Here is a 23,220-nt window from a genome sequence, read left to right as displayed (position 1 = left end):
GCTCCGGAAATACTTGGTTGCTCGTTGGTTTTATTGTTACTCTGAATGAAGCAATCATGGACGCAAAGAAATCTACATAACAAAATTAGCAACTGAGAAGCTATTATTTGGGGCACGGTGTACAGTTATACATTTAGTAAATGATTAATGTCTTTGTTTCCATTGATTTTGAACATGGGATTCGTATTAGGAGTTGTGTTATCCAAACTAGCTCATGCTTACTAACGTCGCTAACGTTAGTTAGCTAGCAAACAGTTGCATGAAATCCGCACGTTGGGCCGATACAGCTAACTAGTTTGTCCTCTTTTAATTGCCTTAAAAACAATGAACACTGTACTATTGTAATCCAGTATAGCAATATTGTAATTCTTACCTAGTTTACGAATACAGCAGACCAACAACTATAGCCCTGATGGTTACCTATTATGCTTAGCATGCTGACAGGGCTAGATTAGCTGGGTTGTAATCATTAGTCCAAACAGTTGCAAAACGTGTAACTAAAATAAGTGTTTCTATTGAACAAATTCAGGTAAGTCCCATATACCTAAGCGGTAAATCCTTCCACATTTCATTATGTTTGCTTCCGTTTAAAAAAAGTTTTGCAACAGAATCTGCGGAATGAATACGCCCAGAGGTCACTGGTGTTTATTTATTTTTTATTTAACCTTTATTTAACTCTGCTAGTCAGTTAAGAACAAATTGTTATTTACATTGATGGCCTAATGAGAATGCTACCTAAATATAATTCATAATCTGTAGCTAACTGGCTACTACAGTCAGTCTATAATCCAATTTGCAAGCCTATTTGAACAACATGCACCCATTTTATTTCCAGGACAGATGTCCTCATGATGAACTTTGATAGTCTGGACCCAGGAATGGGTGAATACGCACCCGCCCTCCATGGGAATCTAGAGCCGGGTAGGGAGCCCTCCATGGACCCACGGCTCAATCCGGGTTTGTTGCAAGGTGTGGAGCTTGATCCAGATGGTCTTCCCGTGGCCATACCTGAGTCTGTGCACATGATGGAGGGGATGTTCTCTGAGCTCCACAGCGTGCATGCAGAGGTGGGCGTTCCTGTCACAGCAACTCACTTTGACCTGCAAGAGGAGCTACTCTGGATGGGGAACCACAGGGTAAGAGACAAATTATTATGTGCGAAAATAGGGTCATTCCATGTAATTTCAGCAAGCCATGACACCCACTATCTTAGATGATCTTAGATGGTACCTATGTTAGCATTTTCATGCTTCATATTCAAGTAATCTATAAGTAACAGTAAAAAAAAAATTATACTTGAGAATGATTTGGACATGATGTGTGAAATGCTGATATAGGTACCATTAACTTGTATTGGATGCAAAACAGTTAGCATTTGAAACAGATGACAACAAAACCAAAGCATGGATTGCTGTCAGACCTTGTCTATAGACTGCTTACAGGGTAAGAAAATCTATAATTTTGTAATTTGGGTGAACAATCCCTTTAACATTGAGGGGGGTCCTTAAAAAAACATCAGCTAATAGCAGGAAAAGCACCGTCTGGTGGTCAGAACCTGATAATATCAGTATGTAGGATGGGACATAAACCTAAAAACTTCAATGACATATTTCTCTGAACAGGGGGAAAAAAAACAATCACCAAATTCACTGAGAGTACATTACACAGGATGAAGAAAAATACTCTGAGCTGCAGCTCCGTACTACTTGTCAGACATAGAGACCTGACACTATATACTCTGTTGGGGTGGGATTTCCAGGGGATGTGGGGTGGCCTTTGACCGTTTCTTTGGATTCCTCATGTCTAACTCATTTGGTCCAAATCGGATGTTTGTTACTATATTTACTGAATATTATATGAATCCTATAAATTAAAATGGCCAGTTTGAATGCAATCAATTAGCTTAATTGATCATAGATCAAAATAATATTTCAACAATATAATGTTGCGGGAATACTAATCTTATCTGTTCCACCTTTTTGAGGTGGAATGACCCAATAGGGTATTACTAGTACTTGGATCATGTGTGTCCACAAATGTTTTGTTCACTTAAGTTTCAGTTGGAACTTTTTTTGTAATTTTGCAATATGAGCTATTCGCCACCTTTTTTCCCCAGTGATATTAACTTGTTTCCCCTCTCTCTTTTCCATAGGGACATGCGATGTCCTTCTTTGGTTCGACAATGGGCCGCTACTCATCTTTCCAGGCGCACTCGACTGATGACATTCGTCAGATTCAGAGCATGGAGACAGGGGTTCTGTTTCTCTCTAAGAGTAATCTCAAGTGCCAAACTCGTGGAGGCCTCGTAATGTTCGACTACCCGTGAGTGGCATGCAAATGCTTTTGCACATTGTAGTTTTCTTACTGATTTTAGTTCTTACTGATAACCCATTAATGTTATTATGCGAGCCATGCAGCCATGTTTGCTTAGGTTCAAAGGTGGGTGCTGAAATGACGCTTGCAAAAATGTATCTCTAGAATCAACATTCAGCTGAAGCAAAGTTACAGCTTCAGTTTGGATGTGCATCTTGAATACTGTACAGTATAGTGTAATTGTCTTAATTAATGAATGTGTACATTGCAGAATGGAGGAGGGAGCTGACATGCATAGTCTGCTTATGACAGAAAACAATGCAATGCTCATGGGTGGACTACAGAATTATGTGCTTGAATTTGACCTTAATACTGTGCAGCAGACCCAAAAGGTATTGCATGACATCAGCATGTGAAAATATAACTAGTTGCAATAAATCATTTTGCCTGTATTTTTTGGCCTATAGGCTCTTAAAAATAATTGATGAATAATTGTAAATATTGTGATCTTTCCTTCCAATGCCTAGTTCACAGTCGAGGCTCCAGGGGTAGCTATTATGCGGCAGTCCAATCGTTTCTTATTCTGTGGGAACACATCTGGGAAGGTAAGGACAGCAAGAGAGGCCCAAGGCCACCCATGTTTCTCAGTGTTTGGAAGATGCTACTAGGGCTTTTTACATACTTAACCATTCATATTGCTCATCATCTTGCCTTCCACAAAACCAGGTGTCCCTTTGTGACCTGCGCACTTTCAAGCTAGAACATGAGTTTGATGCCTTCTCCGGTAGCCTGTCAGACTTCGATGTCCATGGCAACCTCCTGGCTGCATGTGGGTTCTCCAGTCGAGGGCTGAACAGACTGGCGTGTGACCGCTTCCTCATGGTGTTTGACCTGCGCATGATGCGCACTGTGACACCACTCCAGGTGCACGTGGACCCCCTCTTCTTGCGCTTCATCCCTACGTACACGTCACGCCTGGCCATCATCTCACAGACAGGTATTGATCAAATGGGGAATGTGTTTGTTATGCAGCCTGCTAGCTGTATTTATCAGACTGCAGAAAATAATTGACCGTCTTTTCCCTCTATCCCCAGGAGAGTGTCAGTTCTGTGAGCCCACTGGACTAGCTAACCTGGCTGACGTTTTCCATGTCAACACCGTGGGCCAGTTGCTCATGAGCTTCGACGTGTCCTCCAGCAAGCAGGCTTTGGCCTTTGGGGACTCTGGGGGAGGTGTGCACCTTTGGTCAGACGCCCCAGAGGTCTCCTACAACAGCTACTCGCGGGAGACAGAGTTTGCTCTGCCCTGTCTGGTGGACTCCTTGCCTCAGCTAGACTGGAGCCATGACTTGTTGCCCTTGTCCCTCATCCCCATGCCTTTGAACAGCTCAGAACCACTACTGTCAGACTGGGTCACCACACAGGCCACTCCCAGCCCTAGGTAGGTAACACATTGTTTTAAGACAAGTCTTCTGTCCTTTTGGGACTTTGATCTGCTGAAGTAGGCTATGGGGTGAATTCACTGCACCTTAAGCTGGGGTAATGCCAGTCTCTTCCCAAAAGTTACTGTAGATGTTTTCTCTTGTGCCAGAAGGATCAATTGTCTTCTCCCCTCCCCCCAAAAGTGTATTTTCTTGCTACCACTGATTGCTGATAACTTCTTTGAGGTAACATTTTCTTGCGACTGTGGTATGTGGTTGTCCCACCAGCTGTCTTTAGATGAATGCACGAACTGTAAGTCACTCTGGATAAGAGCGTCTGCTAAAGGACTAAAATGTAAATGACTAAGTTAAAGTATAAAAATATTTCTCACCTTTTTATCCTCCAGACGAGCACCCCCAGTGGACCCAGAGATCCTGCGCACTATGAACTCTGTAGGGTTCATTGGTTACGCCCCCAATCCTCGCACACGTCCCCGGAACCAGGTACATCAATCATCCACAAATTGTGTACTTTTTTATTTTTTTACATCAGAAGCAATGCGTTTTCATCCATTTTTTTTGTCCAGACAGTGTTATTCAGGAAGAGTTGGATACTGAACTATGCTTGGCTTGTATAGAAATCCTCTCTTGGTGACCCAATGACCTGTGTTTCAGGTTCCTTACAAGATCAAGGAGGTGGAGCTGGACTATGATAACTACAACCAGGGTGTTCCTGAGTCTCTTATTGGTCGAGATGAAGAACCACACCTGTACATGGTGCCCAAGAAATACAGGAAGGTGTGTCTCTTTACTAATTACATTGTTATCTACCTGTAATGGTGGAATGTGTGGTTTAATAGTATGAATATGTGTTATGAGCACAGTTCAATGTGAGTGATGAGGTTAGCTTGTTGTGTTAACGATAAGACCGTACATCTTGGATTGTTTTGTGCCCATCAGGTCACCATCAAATACTCCAAACTTGGCCTCGAGGACTTTGACTTCAAACATTACAACAGGACCCTGTTTGCTGGTCTTGAACCTCACATTCCCAATGCTTACTGCAACTGCATGATTCAGGTGAGAATTGGAAATGAGTGGCGTTAAGTTATATACTGTAAATATACCAAGGTTGATTTATATTTGTTTAAGTTATCGAGCTCATGATTATTTGTACATTATTTGTTCCCATTTACAAATAAAAATTGTTGTAAGATTATTTCAGTGTGTGTTTTCCCTGTGTTTGTTTGATTGGTTAGGTGTTGTATTTCCTGGAGCCAATCCGCTGCCTGGTCCAGAACCACCTGTGTCAGAAGGAGTTCTGTCTGGCGTGTGAGCTGGGCTTCCTCTTCCACATGCTGGACCTGTCACGAGGAGACCCCTGTCAGGTAGCCACCGGTCATAGGAATAGAATGAATAGAAAGGCCTTCTCCATTCAAGTCAATGATGGCATAATGGGTGGACTGGCAGCCATTTTGAGTGTACAGGAAGTAAAAGCAGGAAGTATTCCCTTCAATCTGTGCTGTGATTTGTTAAGTCAACTCAACTGACATAGATGCGGTAAATAAATCAATGGAACGCAGACTGCGGGGGATAGAAGGATGCCGGATTGGGGCACATTCAACAAATCTAATCTAACGAAGTGGTTATTCGTCAAATCCGTCTGATGTGTCTGATGTGCATACATTTAGCTATTTTTGCTGCATTTAGAAGTTGTCCCTTTTTTAGGTTTAGAAGAAGTGACTGCTAAATGCTAACTCCCATTCGTATAAACTGGTAGCATAGCTAGCATACAGAAATCAGTGGTGGTAGTGAAAGTCGTTTTTAACTAATGCAGTTGACTGGTGATGATGACATGAACATGTATTGGGGTTCACATCCATACAGCATTATACTCAGATTTCTTACTCGACAGTGTGAAGTACACATATACACTTATCAAAAATATAAACGCAACATACAACAATTTCAAAGATTTTACTGGGTTACAGTTAAGGATCTGGGTAGGAAAAACTTATCCAAAACTGTACCTTAAAGGAACCTTCTAGATACATTGTTGACCTAGCACTCTGACTTATACACCAAATCTAGCAATCACACTTCTGCCAGACTGACCTGGTTGAGGGTGACAAACTCAGCGTCCAGTCCCACGAGATCTCTGGCCTGGGGCATCTCACTGACCATGAGGGGGATGAACGTGGCGTGGCTCTTCCTCTGCTTCCTCGCCAGTGATGCCTCTGTCAGCAGCACACTGGCCTCGATGGGGTTTTTAACTGGGAAAGACAGACAGAAATCAAGTGTTGGGGTGTTATCAAACATGTAATAACTGCAGTCATACACAGTACCACAAACAACACCCATCTTCACAGAGGAGGTCAAGGTTATGTTGCGTACTGGTTTGGACTGACACCAAGGCAAATATCCTGTACGTATAATGTATACTGAACAAAATTATAAACGCAACTTGCAACAATTTCAAAGATTTTTACCGAGTTACAGTTCATATAAGGAAATCACATACCTTAAAAAAAAAGTAGGGGCGTGGATCAGAAAACCAGTTAGTATCTGGTGTGACCACCATTTGCCTGATGCAGCATGTTACATCTCCTTCGCATAGTGTTGATCAGGCTGTTGAGTGTGGTCTGTGGAATGTTGTCCCGCTCCTCTTCAATGGCTGTGCGATGTTGCTGTACAGTACCAGTCAAAAGTTTGGACACACCTACTCATTCAAGGGTTTTTCTTTATTTTTACTGTTTTCTACATTGTAGAATAATAGTGAAGACATCAAAACTATGAAATAACACACATGGAATCATGTAGTAACCAAAAAGGTGTTTTTTTTCTTTCCTTCATAATGCGTTTGAGCCAATCAGTTGTGTTATGACATGGTGGAGGTGGTATACAGAAGATAGCCCTATTTGGTAAAAGACCAAGTCCGTATTATGGCAAGAACAGCTCAAATAAGCAAAGAGAAACGACAGTCCATCATTACTTTAAGACATCAGTCAATCCAGAAAATGTCAAGAACTTTGAATGTTACTTCAAGTGCAGTCGCAAAAACCATTAAGCGCTATGATGAAACTGGCTCTCATGAGGACCGCCACAGGAATGGAAGACCCAGAGTTACCTCTGCTGCAGAGGATAAGTTCATTAGAATTACCAGCCTCGGAAATTGCATAAATCCAAATAAATGCTTTACAGAGTTCAAGTAACAGACACATCTCAACATCAACTGTTTAGAGGAGACTGCGAGAATAAGGCCTTCATGGTCGAATTGCTGCACAGAAAACGCTACTAAAGGACACCAATAAGAATAAGAGACTTGCTTGGGCCAAGAAACACGAGCAATGGACATTAGACTGGTGGAAATCTGTCCTTTGGTCTGATGAGTCCAAATATTTGATTTTTGGTTCCAACCGCCGTGTCTTTGTGAGACGCAGAGTAGGTGAATGGATGATCTCCGCATGTGTGTTCTGACCGTGAAGCATGGAGGAGGAGGCGTGGGGGTGCTTTTCTGGTGTCACTGTCAGTGATTTATTTATAATTCAAGGCACATTTAACCAGCATGGCTACCACAGCATTCTGCAGCGATATGCCATCCCATCTGGTTTGCGCTTAGTGGGACTATCATTTGTTTTTCTACAGGACAATGACCCGTCACACTTCCAGGCTGTGTAAGGGCTATTTGACCAAGAAGGAGAGTGATGGAGTGCTGCATCATATGACCTGGCCTCCACAATCACCCGACCTCAACCCAATTGAGATGGTTTGGGATGAGTTGGACCGCAGAGTGAAGGAAAAGCAGCCAACAAGTGCTCAGCATATGTGGGAATTCCTTCAAGACTTGGAATAGCATTCCAGGTGAAGCTGGTTGAGAGAATGCCAAGAGTGTGCAAAGCTGTCATCAAGGCAAAGGGTGGCTACACAAAAATCAGACATACCTTATTTACATAAATATTCAGACCCTTTGCTATGAGACTCGAAAATTGAGCTCAGGTTTATCCTGTTTCCATTGCTCATCCTTGAGATGTTTCTACAACTTGATTGGAGTCCCATCTGTGGTAAATTCAATTGATTGGACATGATTTGGAAAGGCACACACCTGTCTATATAACGTCCCACAGTTGACAGGGCGTGTCAGAGAAAAAAAAACCTCACAAGGTCTAAGGAATTGTCCGTAGAGCTCCGAGATCTGGGGAAGGGTACCAAAATTTTTTGTAGCATTGAAGCTACCCAAGAACACAGTGGCCTCCATCATTCTTAATGGAACCACCAAGACTCTTCCTAGAGCTGGCTGCCCGGCCAAACTGAGCAATCGGGGGAGAAGGGCCTTGGTCAGGGAGGTGACCAAGAACCTGATGGTCACTCTGACAGAGCTCTAGAGTTCTTCTGTGGAGATGGGAGAACCTTCCAGTAGGACAACCATCTCTGCAGCACTCCTCCAATCAGGCATTTATGGTAGAATGGCCAGACAGAAATCACTCCTCAGTAAAAGGCACATAAAAGCCCACTTGGAGTTTGCTAAAAGGCACATAAAGACTCTCAGACCATGAGAAACAAGATTCTCTGGTCTGATGAAACCAAGATTGAATTCTTTGGCCTGAATGCCAAGCGTCACGTCTGGAGGAAACCTGGCACCATCCCTACGGTGAAGCATGGTGGTGGCAGCATCATGCTGTGGGGATGTTTTTCAGCGGCAGGGACTGGGAGACTAGTCAGGATCGAGGGAAAGATGAATGGAGCAAAGTACAGAGAGATCCTTGATGAAAACCTGTTCCAGAGCGCTGAGGACCTCAGACTGGGGCGAAGGTTCACCTTTCAACAGGACAACAACTCTAAGCACACAACCAAGACAATGCAGGAGTGGCTTCGGGACAAGTCTCTGAATGTCTTTGAATGGCCCAGCCCGAGCCCGGACTTGAACCTGATTGAACATCTCTGGAGAGACCTGAAAATAGCTGTGCAGCGACGCTCCCCATCCAACCTGACAGAGCTTGAGAGGATCTGCAGAGAAGAATGGGAGAAACTCCCCTAATACAGGTGTGCCAAGCTTGTAGCATCATACCCAAGAAGACTCGAGGCTGTAATCACAGTCAAAGGTGCTTCAACAAAGTACTGAATAAAGGGTCTAAATACTTATGTAAATGTAATATTTAAATTTTTAATACCTGTTTTTTTCTTTGTCGTTATGGGCTATTGTGTGTGTATATTTATGACGAAAAAAAAACAATTTAATCAATTTTAGAATAAGGCAGTAACGTAACAAAATGTGGAAAAAGTCAAGGGGTCTGAATACTTTCCGAATCCACTGTATAGACACACCATATGTGTTTTAATAAATCAAATCTATGTAGGTTACTGAGCTTGTCAGATGCTTTAAGCAAACTGTAATTCAATAATTAAGACAAATGACTCGAGGGAGCCAGAGATAAAGATAACCTGTTCCCGAACAACCTCCTGCCCCTGGCCTTTACAGATTCTGCCATTCAGCAACCTTTTCAATTTGGTGTGTCAGTTAGGATTTTCATATGCACATTTTCGTGGAACAGTTTCATTTATTTTATAATAAAGTCATCATATCTCAAAATCATTATCATAGAATTTGTATTAATTATATCTAGATGAAAATGATACAAATCTAAAAGTAACTTCTATTGCCATTGCCAACTATGTAAAAATAGCATACATAAAGACAACAACTAATAACATTGCAAGCTGCAGGTAGAAACGGTCCTGATTTTAAAAAGTATTACATTGGCTACACATGGCCTGTCTGACGGAACTTGAAAAATTTGATCAACTATCAACTGGACCCAACCCAAAGCTTGCCCTAACTAAAATATTCTGGACCCTCGAGTTTCCAGTACCAGTGAGCTCCAGACAGACACAGCGGTGGGCTATTTGCGCAAGGGATAAAAAGTAATCAGGTAGGCCTGTTTTTATGATGTTTCCACTGGATCAGAACATGACATTTTTTCCCTTTCAAGTAGAGTGTTTATCGAAAGGGAGAGAGCTGGAAAGATTTTTCAAATGGGCTACATTGGGGAACTATTGTCATTCTCAATGGATTTAAAAACAGACTTTGTTTACTTGCTGTTTGTAAAGAAACAAAAAATGTATTTGAGAAGCTCCACAGCTCATTAGTGGGGATAAGTTAAGATCAGAAATACCATCAGATCTCCAAATGGGCACATTTCTAAGCCTACATTTGCATGCTGGCCAGGTAGCCTAGGCCTACTTCTATGCATAATCAGGTGCACGTCCTTACTCAACATTGACAAGAGTGCTCAAAACAAAACAACTCGTAAATGGAAGGAAATGAACCAAAACGTGTTTCTCACAAGTGTATCCTAGTTTGTACACTATAAATAACGTGTTCACTTCAACAATGAGAACTGTAAAATACTAATAATAATATATTGAATGCATTAACAGAAAATATGGTAACCAAACAAACATTGTAGATTAGTAATTATGTGAATTAACGCTAAATGTACTACCGGTGATACCGGTGTGCTCCTCTAAAAAATTATTGATCAACCAAAAAAATCGACCAGTCAACTAAATGGGGTCAGCCCTAGTGTGATCGGGGGTGTATTCATTACGCCAATTCTGTTAAAACATTTCTTAAACGGAAGCAAATGTAACGAAACAGGGATAAACATACCTGAATTTGTCCAATAGAAACTCTCGTTTGCAACTGTTGGACTACTGACTACGCCCTAGATCAGCTAGATCAGAGAGTGTGCAAAGCGGTGTTGAATGTCTGTCACCTTGATTTACTCTCATTAACTCTCGGCCTGTGTGCACCTTCGTAAACTTTCATTCATTGGCTAGGTTGTAGCAACCTCATGATAGGAATAGGGAAAACTCAAGTATCATGTAGTAGCCTAAACCTATCGATGTTACATTGAGCTGGGTGAATGGAATATGAATGACACTCATCCAATATGCTGTAATAGAAATAAGGCCAAGCTCATAAAAAAATGATCGTCCTCCCTCATCTTAAACTTCACCGACCACCACTGATGTAAAGTGTATGAGTAATATGTATGTAACAAACTATCTGTAAAAAATATATATATAAATGAAAGTGACTTTTGTCCTCTAAAAAAGCGGGTGGGTGGGCCAGTACAACAAATACAAATGTAGTTTCCCCTTACTCTAAAGAGCTTTGGGTGTCTTCTTTAGCTTAAAGACCATGCCTTTGTGCAGAGACGAAAACGGAAACCCCCTTCCCACACACACACACTTTTGCCCTCAGAACAGCCTCAATTCGTCGGGGCATGGACTCTACAAGGTGTCGAAAGTGTTCAACAGGGATGCTGGCCCATGTTGACTCCAATGCTTCTCACAGTTGTGTCAAGTTGGCTTAAAAATCCTTCTTTAACCTGTCTCCTCCCTTTCATCTACATTGATTGAAGTGGATTTTACAAGTGACATCAATAAGGGACCATAGCTTTCACATGGATTCACCTAGCCAGTCTATCATGGAAAGAGCACGTGTCCTTAATGTTTTGTATATTCAGTGTAATTTACCTGTGTAAGTGCCTAAGTGTCAAATACAGTAACAGGGTTGTTTTCATCTTAAATCAGCCATCTAAAAAAAATGGAAATGTCTGAAACTGTACTTTTTACTTGTGGATATTAAACATAAAAATCTAAACTCAAGATGGGCGGCAGGTAGCCTAGCGGTTAAGAGTGTTGGGACTGTATGTGAAAGGTCGCTGGTTTGAATCCCCGAGCCGACTAGGTGAAAAATCAGTCGATATGCCCTTGAGGAAGGCACTAACCCTAATCGCTCCTGTAAGTTGCTCTGGATAAGAGCATCTGCTAATATGTCAATGTAATGTGTAAATCTATTTGTCTACATGCCATTTTAAAAACAATGCAGCTATTGGAGTAAACCTATTCTGGATTAAGACGAGTAACCATGAGGAAGAATAAGACATCTGATTAACACTTCATTTATAACGGTTGGTTTTATTATAGCTAATAAATAACCAAATCATTGACGGATCAATAGATAAAAGAAATCCATGTCTCTTATCTGCCCCTGCAAGCCGGTCAGCATACGCGTCATCACACTCCCTCATCTGATTGGTCGAGTCGGTGGGCCTTCTGACTTTGGCTGTGGTAACAAGTGACGACCTGTAGGGTCAGAGGTTCCAAGCCATTCTATTCATTCTAGCTCTATGCCACCAACAGCCATGACACATGTCACACTCTGTCATATGGTCCATCTGTCAATACAAAATAATAGACCCCTGTAGGAATGTTCTTATGTAGATGTAGTAGAGTTGTAATAAAAAGTTTGATGTAGTTGTATTAGAGGTAATAGAGCACTGTAATGTGTTTTATGTATGCACTGAACTGACGGACCATAATTGAACCATCCTGCTGCCTACTCCCATTGCCATTCACTCATTGCAACCACTGTACCCTCTAATCCCTCTCAAAGGCCAGTAATTTCCTCCGAGCATTCCGAACAATCCCAGAGGCATCTGCCCTGGGCCTTATCCTGGCTGACTCTGATGAGCAGACGGGGAAGGCCAGGCTGGGCCGTCTCATCCAGAGCTGGAACCGCTTCATTCTAACCCAGCTCCACCAGGAGACCCAGGAGCAGGAGGGGCCACAGGCCTACCGAGGAGCCAGCAGCAGGTGACACCTTTTTCCTTTTGTTTTACATTTTTAACAGCCCCCCCCCCCCAAAAAAAGATACTAGTTAAAATGATCTGCATTTCTTAAACTCTCAATGTTAGGAAGTAAATCAGCTTTTAACATTTCTTTAGTGTATAATAGAGCATCTTCTATTTGTGTTTAGTGATGACTTTGGCTTGATAATTTTTTTATGCTTTGTTGGTGACAGTGCTCTGGGCTCCTCAGGCGAGTCTGTAATCGGAAGGCAGTTTGGATGTGAGGTTGAGAACAGCAGCCTGTGTCGCTGTGGAAAGGAGACCGTACGCTCCTCTCTCACCTTGCTCTTCACCATGCACTACCCTGAGCAGAACTCACTTGGTTAGGTTTCCCCTAATTGTCTTTACTCTGCAAGTATTTGACTAGTATCACTGTTATTTGGGTAGTACAATGGATTTCTTGATCATATATTGGTGTTTTACTGTAAATCCTATTCTGTTAGATAAGACGATAAAGGAGTATGACTTTGCTGAGATCCTGAAGAAGAGTATATGTCTGGAGCAGAGTACACAGGCGTGGTGTGAGAACTGTGAAAAGTACCAGCCCACAGTAAGTGACACTTTTTATAAACCTTTTTTAGTTTTAAAATTGGTTTATGGTTTGAGTCGATTCTTTAATGTGTTTTTCCTGTATCCATTTACCTCTAGGTGCAGACACGGAACATCCGCTGCCTTCCTGATGTACTGGTCATTAACTGTGAGGTGAACAGTGTCAAAGAGGCTGAGTTCTGGAAGGCTCAGGCAGAGGTGAGCTCTTAAATCCAAACCATGATCGACCGCTTGAGTATTTCCTCCTACAATGGCAAATGCTGAATACAGACTGCTATTGATATTTACAATGACATGATGGCCATATATTTACAGGAGCACATTAGAGATTTAGTACTTCTCATATCCCGATGATGTTGTTTGTGTTTCCAGTGTCAGTAATATTTTGCCACAAAATTATTACAGTGAATCAAGCTGTTCCTCTCTCTCCACAGTACGCTTTCATCAAGGCCAAGAAGAAAGAGGAAATGGAACCCCATAAGCCCAAAGAACCTCCACCACAACAACCAACTGAGTGGTGCTTAGAGTACGAATGATGAACCTTTCCACATATTTGGCTAGTGAGAGTTCATACTCTCATGGAAATATTGATGGGAAAGCTTGTCAAAACAATGATCATCTGACATTTTGTTTTTGAAATGTTACCCTGCATCGGGGCCAATTCAGGGAGTAAACTGAAATTCAAATTTTCCTCAATGCACTTTTGATAACCTCCATGTTGTTTAGGGAGGGGCTGGTCAATACGGAGGGCCTGACCTTTGACACCAGAGTGGAGGACCTGCGTCACGTCTGGATCCCTCTCACTCTGAAGATGTCCATCAGCAAAAGCCAGGGCCTGGAGATAAGCAGTTGGCCAGAGGAAGAGGAGGTGAGAGAAGGGTTGCAAAATTCTGGGAAATTTTTATAAATTCCCTGTTTTTCAAGAAGTCCAGGGAACTGATTGAAAGTTCATGGAATTGTGCAACCCTAGGTGAGAGACACAGAACAGCCAACAACTACTTTTACTTCACATTCATAGGTTCACTCACCAAATAATTTTTCAAGATGGTTTTTCCATTTGGCTCCTCATAGGTTGTTTTTGTTTTTCCGTACTGGTTTCAGTTTAATAGAATGATCTGTATTAGTGCTGTATGTATGAAAATGCTTTTTCTTTAACCAATCGTTTAGCTGAACTCCACTGAGGAGGCTGAAGGAGCGTCTCTCTATGACTTGGTGGTTACTGTGCCTCATGTACTGGACGCTCGCACCGGGGGAAACCTGGTAGCACACATCAAAGTGGGAGAGACCTATCACGTCAGAAAAGAGGTGAGTGGATGGATAGATCTGTTAGAGCCAAAGTAAGAACATCAACAAACATCAGGAGAATTGAAAGCTACACTGACTGTACAAAATATTGAGAACACCTGCTCTTTCCATGACAGACTGACCAGGTGAATCCAGGTGGAAGCTATAATCCCTTATTGATGTCACTTGTTAAATCCACTTCAATCAGTGTAGATGATGGGGAGGATATTAGGAAGGTGTTCTTAAAGTTTGTACACTCAGTGTGTATATATGCTAATAATAATATTGTGAAAACCATATTTAACTAATTTATTTTTGTTCATTTTGTGGTTTAAGGGGGTAACACACCAGCAGTGGTATCTATTCAATGACTTCCTGATTGAGCCAATTGACAAGGTCATCTTTGATTACTCACTGAATCAACATATCAAATATCTTGTTAATTCCTCAAATATAACAAGAGTCTAAAATAAGTGTTTGTATTTTTGTTTTTGTTTGTGCGTTTCAGGCAGAAGCAGCACAGTTTGATGTGAACTGGAAGGTGCCTGCCATCTTATATTACGCCAAGAGAAACTACCACTCCAAATACGACCTACGCAGTAAGCAATCCACTCATTGGCAGTATGTCCAACTGGCCTCACAACCGCAGACTACATGTATGGCGTCGTGTGGGCGAGCAGTTGGCCGATGTCAACATTTTGAACAGAGTGCCCCATGGTGGCGGTGGGGTTATGGTATGGGCAGGCATAAACACAATTGCATTTTATCAATGGCAATTTCAATGAACAGAAATACCGTGACGAGGTCCTGAGCGAGACCCATTGTGAGGCCCACTTTTCTTAAGGTATCTGTGACCAACAGATGCATATCTGTATTCCCAGTCATGTGAAATCCATAGATTAGGGCCTAATGAATGTGTTTCAATTGACTGATTTCCTTATATGTACTGTAACTCACTAAAATCTTTGAAATTGTTGCAAGTTGCGTTTATAATTTTGTTCAGTGGCTCAGTTGGTAGAGCATGGTGTTTGCAATGGTGTTTGCAACGCCAGGGTTGTGGGTTCGATTCCCACGGGGGGCCAGTACAGGGGGGGAAAATTTTTTTGAAATGTATGCGCTCTCTGGATTTAGCAGACGCTCTGGATAAGAGACTTAAATGTAAATGTAATTATACGTACAGGACATTTGTCTTGGTGTCAGTCCAAACCAGTACGCAACATAACCTTGACCTCCTCTGTGAAGATGGGTGTTGTTTGTGGTACTGTGTATGACTGCACTTATTACCTGTTTGATAACACCCCAACACTTGATTTCTGTCTGTCTTTCCCAGTTAAAAACCCCATCGAGGCCAGTGTGCTGCTGACAGAGGCATCACTGGCGAGGAAGCAGAGGAAGAGCCACGCCACGTTCATCCCCCTCATGGTCAGTGAGATGCCCCAGGCCGGAGACCTCGTGGGACTGGACGCTGAGTTTGTCACCCTCAACCAGGTCAGTCTGGCAGAAGTGTGATTTCTAGGTTTGGTGTATAAGTCAGAGTGCTAGGTCAACAATGAATCTAGAAGATTCCTTTTCAGGTACAGTTTTGGAATAGTTTTTCCTACCCGGTTCCTAACCGTAATCATTAAATAGGTGTATAGGAGGGGCAGCTTCACCCTAGCAGCATTATCCACTGTTTAAATTCCCCCCTATTGATCGAATCAATGTCTTTGGGTATGTAGGAGGAGGCAGAGCTACGCAGTGACGGCACCAAATCCACCATTAAGCCCAGTCAGATGTCTGTGGCACGGATCACCTGTGTGCGCGGTCAGGGTCCCAACGATGGAGTACCATTCATCGATGACTACATCTCCACTCAGGAGCAGGTAATGCAGCCCCTCTCGACCTGGCGATAATATCAGTACTTTAACAGGATGGATGGATGTTCAGATAATTATTGCTTTGCAGTAAAATCGGATGTTAAATAACCACAAACAATACAGGTTCTTAACAAAAATACCTAAATTCAACTCATCTTAGTTCTTGAAGTTGAATCTACTTCACTCTTTTGCTGGTGCAGGTGGTGGACTATCTGACCCAGTACTCAGGCATCAAACCAGGGGACCTAGATGCTAAGATTTCCTCCAAGCACTTGACCACTCTGAAGTCAACTTACCTGAAGCTGCGCTTCCTCATTGACACCGGAGTGCGCTTTGTTGGCCATGGTTTACAAAAGGACTTCCGCGTTATAAATTTGCTGGTAAATTTGTGTACTTAATTTATCTGATTGTGAAATTGAACCAAATGTACCTGTTTCTATACCCCTGGCCGCAGTTTTAGTAAAGATTATGGGCTGGTTTCCCAGACACAGATTAAGCCTTGGACTAAAAAGAATGCTCAATGGAAAATGTCCTTTTTAAAATGGCTTTTTAGTCCAGAACCAATCTTAATCTGTGTCTAGTAATCCAGCCCTATTGGTTAGCTAGAAACAGTAGACGGGGTCATTTCAGTGGAGGGAGTTTGGGAGCTCATCTGTGTTTTTGTTTCCTTGCTCAGGTGCTGAAGGATCAGGTAGTTGACACAGTCTACCTGTTCCATATGCCTCGTAAGAGGATGATCTCTCTGCGCTTTCTCGCCTGGTACTTCCTGGGTAAGAGTTTAAACTCCTCAACCACTGTTTTGTTCATATAGAAATTACTTCTTAGTCTGCCATTTTCCAAATGTCTCTATGTAACACAAAATTGTGTGTGATGGCAAAACTGCTACTTGCTTTTCCAGACCTGAACATCCAGGGTGAGACACATGACAGTATCGAGGATGCACGCACCGCACTTTCTCTGTACAATAAGTACCTGGAACTGAGTCGTGGAGGAGGAAACAATGAAGTCCGCAAAGTTCTGAAGGGACTCTACGAGAAAGGCCGCAAGATGGACTGGAAAGTCCCGGACTGTGACACAGGAGATGGTTAAGGTAGCTGAAAAAGTGTGAAACTGGCATTGCATTAGAGAGTGTAATGTTGGTGGGGTTTAGGAATTATTGAGGCTGACTAAACTTTACTTACTATTATTAGCAGTTTACAGTGTCAATCAATCCACACTGATTGAATGTGGTCCCCTCCTACATGCACAGCTTCTTTCCCTCAATGATGGGACTGTGAAGAGTACCGGAAGACAAACTGATTCACTCTCTATTTCAATCAGCCTTTTCTTTTGTATTGTTCCAACTAGGGCTAGCACAATTACCGTACAACCATATAACCAACAGTGATGGATAAAGACTGTCATGAAAATAAAATAACCGTTGTAACTGTTTTTTAATTGTTTTGCTATTTGAAAGGTTATAATGTTGATCGCGGTAATTTGGCTGACCAATAACCGTCATCAAAAGCTCCATGACGTCGCAGCCCTAGTTACAATAAGTTCAATAAGGACCCCATACATGAAACTGGACAAGCCATTGACAAGAGCAGAATCCTGACAGAGGTTGTGTCAGTGTCCCAACTTTCCACATAGTCTTGCTTGCCTGTACAGTATTTGAATAAGGACTGAACAGCTTTCATCTTCTCCAAAGCATAAACCAAAACTATTTCTGATTTAATTTTTCCTTTTCTATTTTTCATTAGATTTGTAAAGAATGTTTGTCATTATGCTGTACATTATGCTGCTTACATGGGTAAAGAATAGTATTTTGAAAGTGTGGTGAAGTTTTTGTAGTGATGTTTCTATTGGCCTGTAATTAAAACAGAATATAAACTCAGCAAAAAAGAACCGTCCCTTTTTCAGGACCCTGTCTTTCAAAGATAATTTGTAAAAATACAAATAACTTCACAGATCTTCATTGTAAAGGGGTAAACACTGTTTCCCATGCTTGTTCAATGAACCATAAACAATTAATGAACATGCACCTGTGGAACAGTCGTTAAGACACTAACAGCTTACAGACAGCAGGCAATTAAAGGTCACAGTTCTGAAAACTTAGGACATTAAAGATGCCTTTCTACTGACTGAAAAATACCAAAAGAAAGATGCTCAGGGTCCCTGCTCATCTGCGTGAACGTGCCTTTTGGCATGCTGTAAGGAGGCATGAGGACTGCAGACGTGGCCAGGGCAATAAATTGCAATGTCCGTACTGTGAGACACCTAAGACAGCACTACAGGGACGGACAGCTGATCATCCTCACAGAGGCAGACCACGTGTAACAACACCGGCACAGGATCTGTACATCCGAACATCACACCTGCGGCAGGGGCGGAAATCCCGGGGGGGACGGGGGGGACACGACCCCCCCCATCCTGGGAAAAATATGATTTGTCCGCCCCAATATATCACTGAAACATAACTATGTAATTGAAATAATATTAATAATATGCAATGAAAGCAATTGTGCTGATTATAGACACTTAATAGCGCGTTTTTAAGTTTCAAAAGAATGCGACCCCCCCCGCCCTTTGCCTCACAATGGTTTGATCCACTGCCAGTTCCTTAGCTTGCTACGTAACTGCCGTGAGGTTCATCCAGTCAATCGCGCACACACACACTAGCTGAATATGCAGAGCTAGCGCGCAAATATTAACTATTAAGCTAGCAAGTACCTATTCCATTTATGTGGCGTCGTCAAAGATGGAATCAGCATGCAGATGATGTAAGTTAGTGCTTCAAAGTCCCTGTGATAAGGTTAGCGATAAACTGAAGTCCAAACTGAACAGAACTACTCTCATCTACCATTGTCTTAAATATATTTAATGGTCTCGTTGCAAAAGCTAAAATGTCGCAAGGGAACTTTTATTTCTTTATTTTATTTCACCTTTATTTAACCCGGGTAGCAAAGATTATAGCAAACACCACTGAAACTGAATTGGTGCTCGCTAGCTTTGCAAATTCAGCTATTGTTGGAAGCCAGCCAATATGAAATAAACTATTACAATTACAAAAGGTTGCAGCATATGTTGTGTAAATGGTGAACTCATACAGCTGTCAACTCTTGTCATTTTAATCCGTTTCACATTTGATAGCTACCTTTTAGATCGAAGCCCACATAGAATGATTGAAGATGATAGAAGCCCATCTCCTACTGTAAATAACCTGTGTGTAGCCAGCCAGGTAGAAAAATGGCAGAAAAATAAAAGACGGACATCAGAGTATTTTTCAATACACCAAAACGCATAGTAAGAACCCTAGTAGCCCAATATCTCAAAGACTAGTTGATAAAATGTTCATAAGAAAGAAATGAAATTCTAATGGAAATGTTTCACAATGATGTCATTAGGCAGAGCAGGCAACAGATGGCACACAGACAGATATGCAGGGACAGACTGGCAGAGACAGGGAGTCTCAGGTAAGTTTGTTGAGTCTTTGTTTGGCAACATTATGAAAGGTTCTCAATTTTTTTTACTTGTAAAATAGGAACATAATTGGAAAATGCCATGGATACCCCCACTCTCAACTTAAACTGGTGACTGAACTAAGATTTGTTGAAGGCAATGGTATTGCTGTTGTGATTAGTTGTGTAGTTTTGGGTACCGGTAGTTAGGAGTACGGCAAACACCTTATTTCTTTGGTTCCTCAATATACATTTACCATATTACAATGTAGGCTATGTGTTACAGCACTACTTTTGGTGTCCCCCTCAGGAATTGCTCTTGAGAAAATTTCATGTAATTGTCCCCTCCAAAGTGGATATCAGATTTTCGCCCCTGACCTGCGGGACAGGTACAGGATGGCAACAACAACCCCCCGAGTTACACCAGGAACGCACAATCCCTCCATCAGTGCTCAGACTGTCCGCAATAGGCTGAGAGAGGCTGGACTGAGGGCCTGCAGGCCTGTTGTAAGGCAGGTCCTTACCAGACATCACCGGCAACAACATCGCCTATGGGCACAAACCCACCGTCGCTGGACCAGACAGGACTGGCAAAAAGTGCCCTTCACTGATGAGTTGCGGTTTTGTCTCACAAGGGGTGATGGTTGGAGTAGCGTTTATCGTCGAAGGAATGAGCGTTACTGTACTCTGGAGTGGGATCGATTTGGAGGTGGAGAGTCCGTCATGGTCTGGGGCGGTGTGTCACAGCATCATCGGACTGAGCTTGTTGTCATTGTAGGCAATCTCAACACTGTGGGTTACAAGGAGACATCCTCCTCCCTCATGTGGTACCCTTCCTGCAGGCTCATCCTGACATGACCCTCCAGCATGACAATGCCGTCAGCCATACTGCTCGTTCTGTGCGTGATTTCCTGCAAGACAGGAATGTCAGTGTTCTGCCATGGCCAGCGAAGAGCCCGGATCTCAATCCCATTGAGCACGTCTGGGAGGGCTAGGGCCATTCCCCCCAGAAATGTCCGGGAACTTGCAGCTGCCTTGGTGGAAGAGTGGGGTAACCTCTCACAGCAAGAACTGGCAAATGTGGTGTAGTTCATGAGGAGGAGATGCACTGCAGTACTTAATGCAGCTGGTGGCCACACCAGATACTGACTGTTACTTTTGATTTTGTTCAGGGACACATTATTCCATTTCTGTTAGTCACATGTCTGTGGAACTTGTTCAGTTTATGTCTCAGTTGTTGAATCTTGTTATGTTCATACAAATATTTACACATGTTAAGTTTGCTGAAAATAAACGCAGTTGAGTGAGAGGACATTTCGTACACTGAACTGTCTATTTATATTGTACTCCAAATTCATATTTTATGTGATAAAGATGTGGGCTATATGTTTAAGAAATGTTTTACTTTGCGGATTATTTATGCCATATATTCTACTGTAGTGTGAAATTAATGTGACATTAAGATGTTGTCAAGGCCTCAACGGCTCAGGGTTATAGCACCCTCTGCCGACCATACTTGTGAAGGTTTTCTTCTGTAATTCCAGGTGACCTTGACCGGTGTAAACATCTGGTAAGTCAACCCGGGCTACTTCCAGCCGGTCTGACCACAAATCTTAAAAAATGCAACAAACTCTTTCTTTGCCACATTGTGCAATTTTCAATCCGTTTTTTGTTAGGTAAATGTGTGCTGAGCTTTCTGGAGTAAAAAAAAAAAGGTTTTATTGGTGAACACTGCACTGCACAGAGTTGCCATTATCAGGAGTTGACACTGGATGAGTGTATTTGTGAATGTTATGGATTTGATTTAGGTTTAAAACGTGGTACCCGACGTTTCATCAGCCGGGAGCGCCAAAGCGAGTTTTTACGACATCCTCTGTTGTGACGTATTCGATGGAGTGGTTTTCAGAGGTCAGACAAGTAATCATACGGTAATTATTGTAACGAAGATAAGAAGGTAGTCAATGAGCAGAGATCTTTAGCCAGTCATCCTACTCAGTAGACCTAGAATAGATCATTGTACCTGTAATCAATTATAGCATGGCCGGCTATAGCAGGGCCGGCGCCAGAACGAGTCAGTTGGAGGGGACTTTGATTTCTACCTTCTATGTGTGCACGTAGGAGGTCCATTCATCTTTTGAATGGGTGTAATGGTAAATAACAAGATGGCCCGCACACTGTTAAAGTTCCCAATACACTGCTTTATTGACAACGATTCGATCAGGTCAAACAAACTGAGTGCTCACGTCCCAAAATATACACATTTCACCTCACATGACCATTACGCAAAATGACGCATGGTGGGTCCAAAACCAATTTGTTTATCTCTAATTATTTGATATCAATTAGATGGGCACGTAGCGTACTAGGGTGTAACTAGCCCCCCCAAGAACAATGTCTAATTGTTGACACAAAAAAATATATTTTTAGGGGGAACAAAATGATATGTGGATGAAGGTCTTACTTAGGCGAATAAATTATGAAGGGAAATAAATGGTTGACGTTTACACTTTTTTTGTTATTTGATAAAATGTTGTCCCCCCCACACAAGTGTGTTAAAATCAATCGGTTTTATTTAGAAATACTTTATTAAGTAATACTTCAAATCTAAGTCTAGTTGGCTTATTTTAGTTATCTAAATAAAATATGGGGGCGGGAATGGTGTCGCACATGTCACCATTAATTTCCGCACTATGAGGAAATGTTATGTAAAGTCCCGCTCCCCCCCCCCCCCCCCAATATACTCATCTAACATTTCTACTATACAAAAAAATCTTTAATCTCAATATATCTAAAAATTTTCATCCTGGGTCATGTAGCAGTTCCTCTGTGTAACCCCGCTGTCTGAAACGCTCATCCAGACAGTCGGCTTGTTTGTCATAGTCACACTGTACGACAAATCCTGCGTATGCAAATGTATTGGTTTATGGGGAGGCTCGTTTTTTTGGTGTACGGTGGAAGCTGTCTCCGCGTTACAGGGAATTCCTGTCCGTCGGCTTCCTGTATAGGTCCGTGCTAAAGCCACCCACTCCTTTCCGCTAGCAGTGAACATTTGGCACAAACATAACGCTATGTTGCATATCGCACTGCTTTCTCCCATGCCGATTTGGTCCTGCTGTACATACCTACACGTACACTACGGTCACAAGACGCAGGCCTCAAACAGCTGGAGGCAGGGCTTTCTCCTATAGAGCTACATTTTTATGGAATGGTCTGCCTACCCATGTGAGAGATGCAGACTCGGTCTCAACCTTTAAGTCTTTATTGAAGACTCATCTCTTTGGTAGGTCCTATGATTGAGTGTAGTCTGGCCCAGGAGTGTGAAGGTGAACGGAAAGGCACTGGAGCAACGAACCGCCCTTGTTGTCTCTGCCTGGCCGGTTCCCCTCTTTCCACTGGGATTCTCTGTCTCTAACTCTATTACAGGGGGTGAGCCGTCCCTAGGAGGGGTGCGTCACTTGAGTGGGTTGAGTCACTAACGTGATCTTCCTGTCCGGGTTGGCGCCCCCCCCTTGGGTTGTGCCGTGGCAGAGATCTTTGTGGGCTATACTCGGCCTTGTCTCAGGATGGTAAGTTGGTGGTTGAATATATCCCTCTAGTGGTGTGGGGGCTGTGCTTTGGCAAAGTGGATGGGGTTATATCCTGCCTGTGGCCCTGTCCGGGGG

The 23,220-nt window shown here is 42.5% G+C and overlaps 1 protein-coding gene across 2 annotated transcripts; it reads left to right on the top strand.

Moving 5' to 3' along the window:
- pan2 (poly(A) specific ribonuclease subunit PAN2) lies at window positions 1-17,549 on the top strand. Of its 2 annotated transcripts, none has more exons than XM_014136201.3 (25): window positions 1-529; window positions 841-1,136; window positions 2,153-2,322; window positions 2,585-2,705; window positions 2,841-2,918; window positions 3,040-3,310; window positions 3,408-3,753; window positions 4,141-4,237; window positions 4,409-4,531; window positions 4,694-4,813; window positions 4,993-5,121; window positions 12,195-12,394; window positions 12,603-12,751; window positions 12,873-12,979; window positions 13,078-13,176; window positions 13,413-13,504; window positions 13,705-13,846; window positions 14,146-14,283; window positions 14,599-14,658; window positions 14,771-14,861; window positions 15,593-15,750; window positions 15,981-16,124; window positions 16,319-16,498; window positions 16,795-16,888; window positions 17,017-17,549. In XM_014136201.3, exons 2-25 carry the CDS (start codon window positions 849-851, stop codon window positions 17,205-17,207), a joined length of 3,588 nt encoding a protein of 1,195 aa, XP_013991676.1. In that variant the 5' UTR covers window positions 1-529; window positions 841-848; the 3' UTR covers window positions 17,208-17,549. The 2 variants fall into 2 exon arrangements, with proteins under 2 accessions (XP_013991676.1, XP_013991675.1); XM_014136200.3 differs by having other exon boundaries at window positions 836-1,136.
- The last annotated feature ends 5,671 nt before the right edge of the window (window positions 17,550-23,220 follow it).

Source organism: Salmo salar, chromosome 13, assembly GCF_965601325.2.
Source record: "Salmo salar chromosome 13, fSalSal1, whole genome shotgun sequence".
Lineage (NCBI taxonomy): Eukaryota > Metazoa > Chordata > Actinopteri > Salmoniformes > Salmonidae > Salmo > Salmo salar.
The sequence above is the reverse complement of the archived record's forward strand: the minus strand, read 5'-3'. Positions and strand labels throughout refer to the sequence as shown.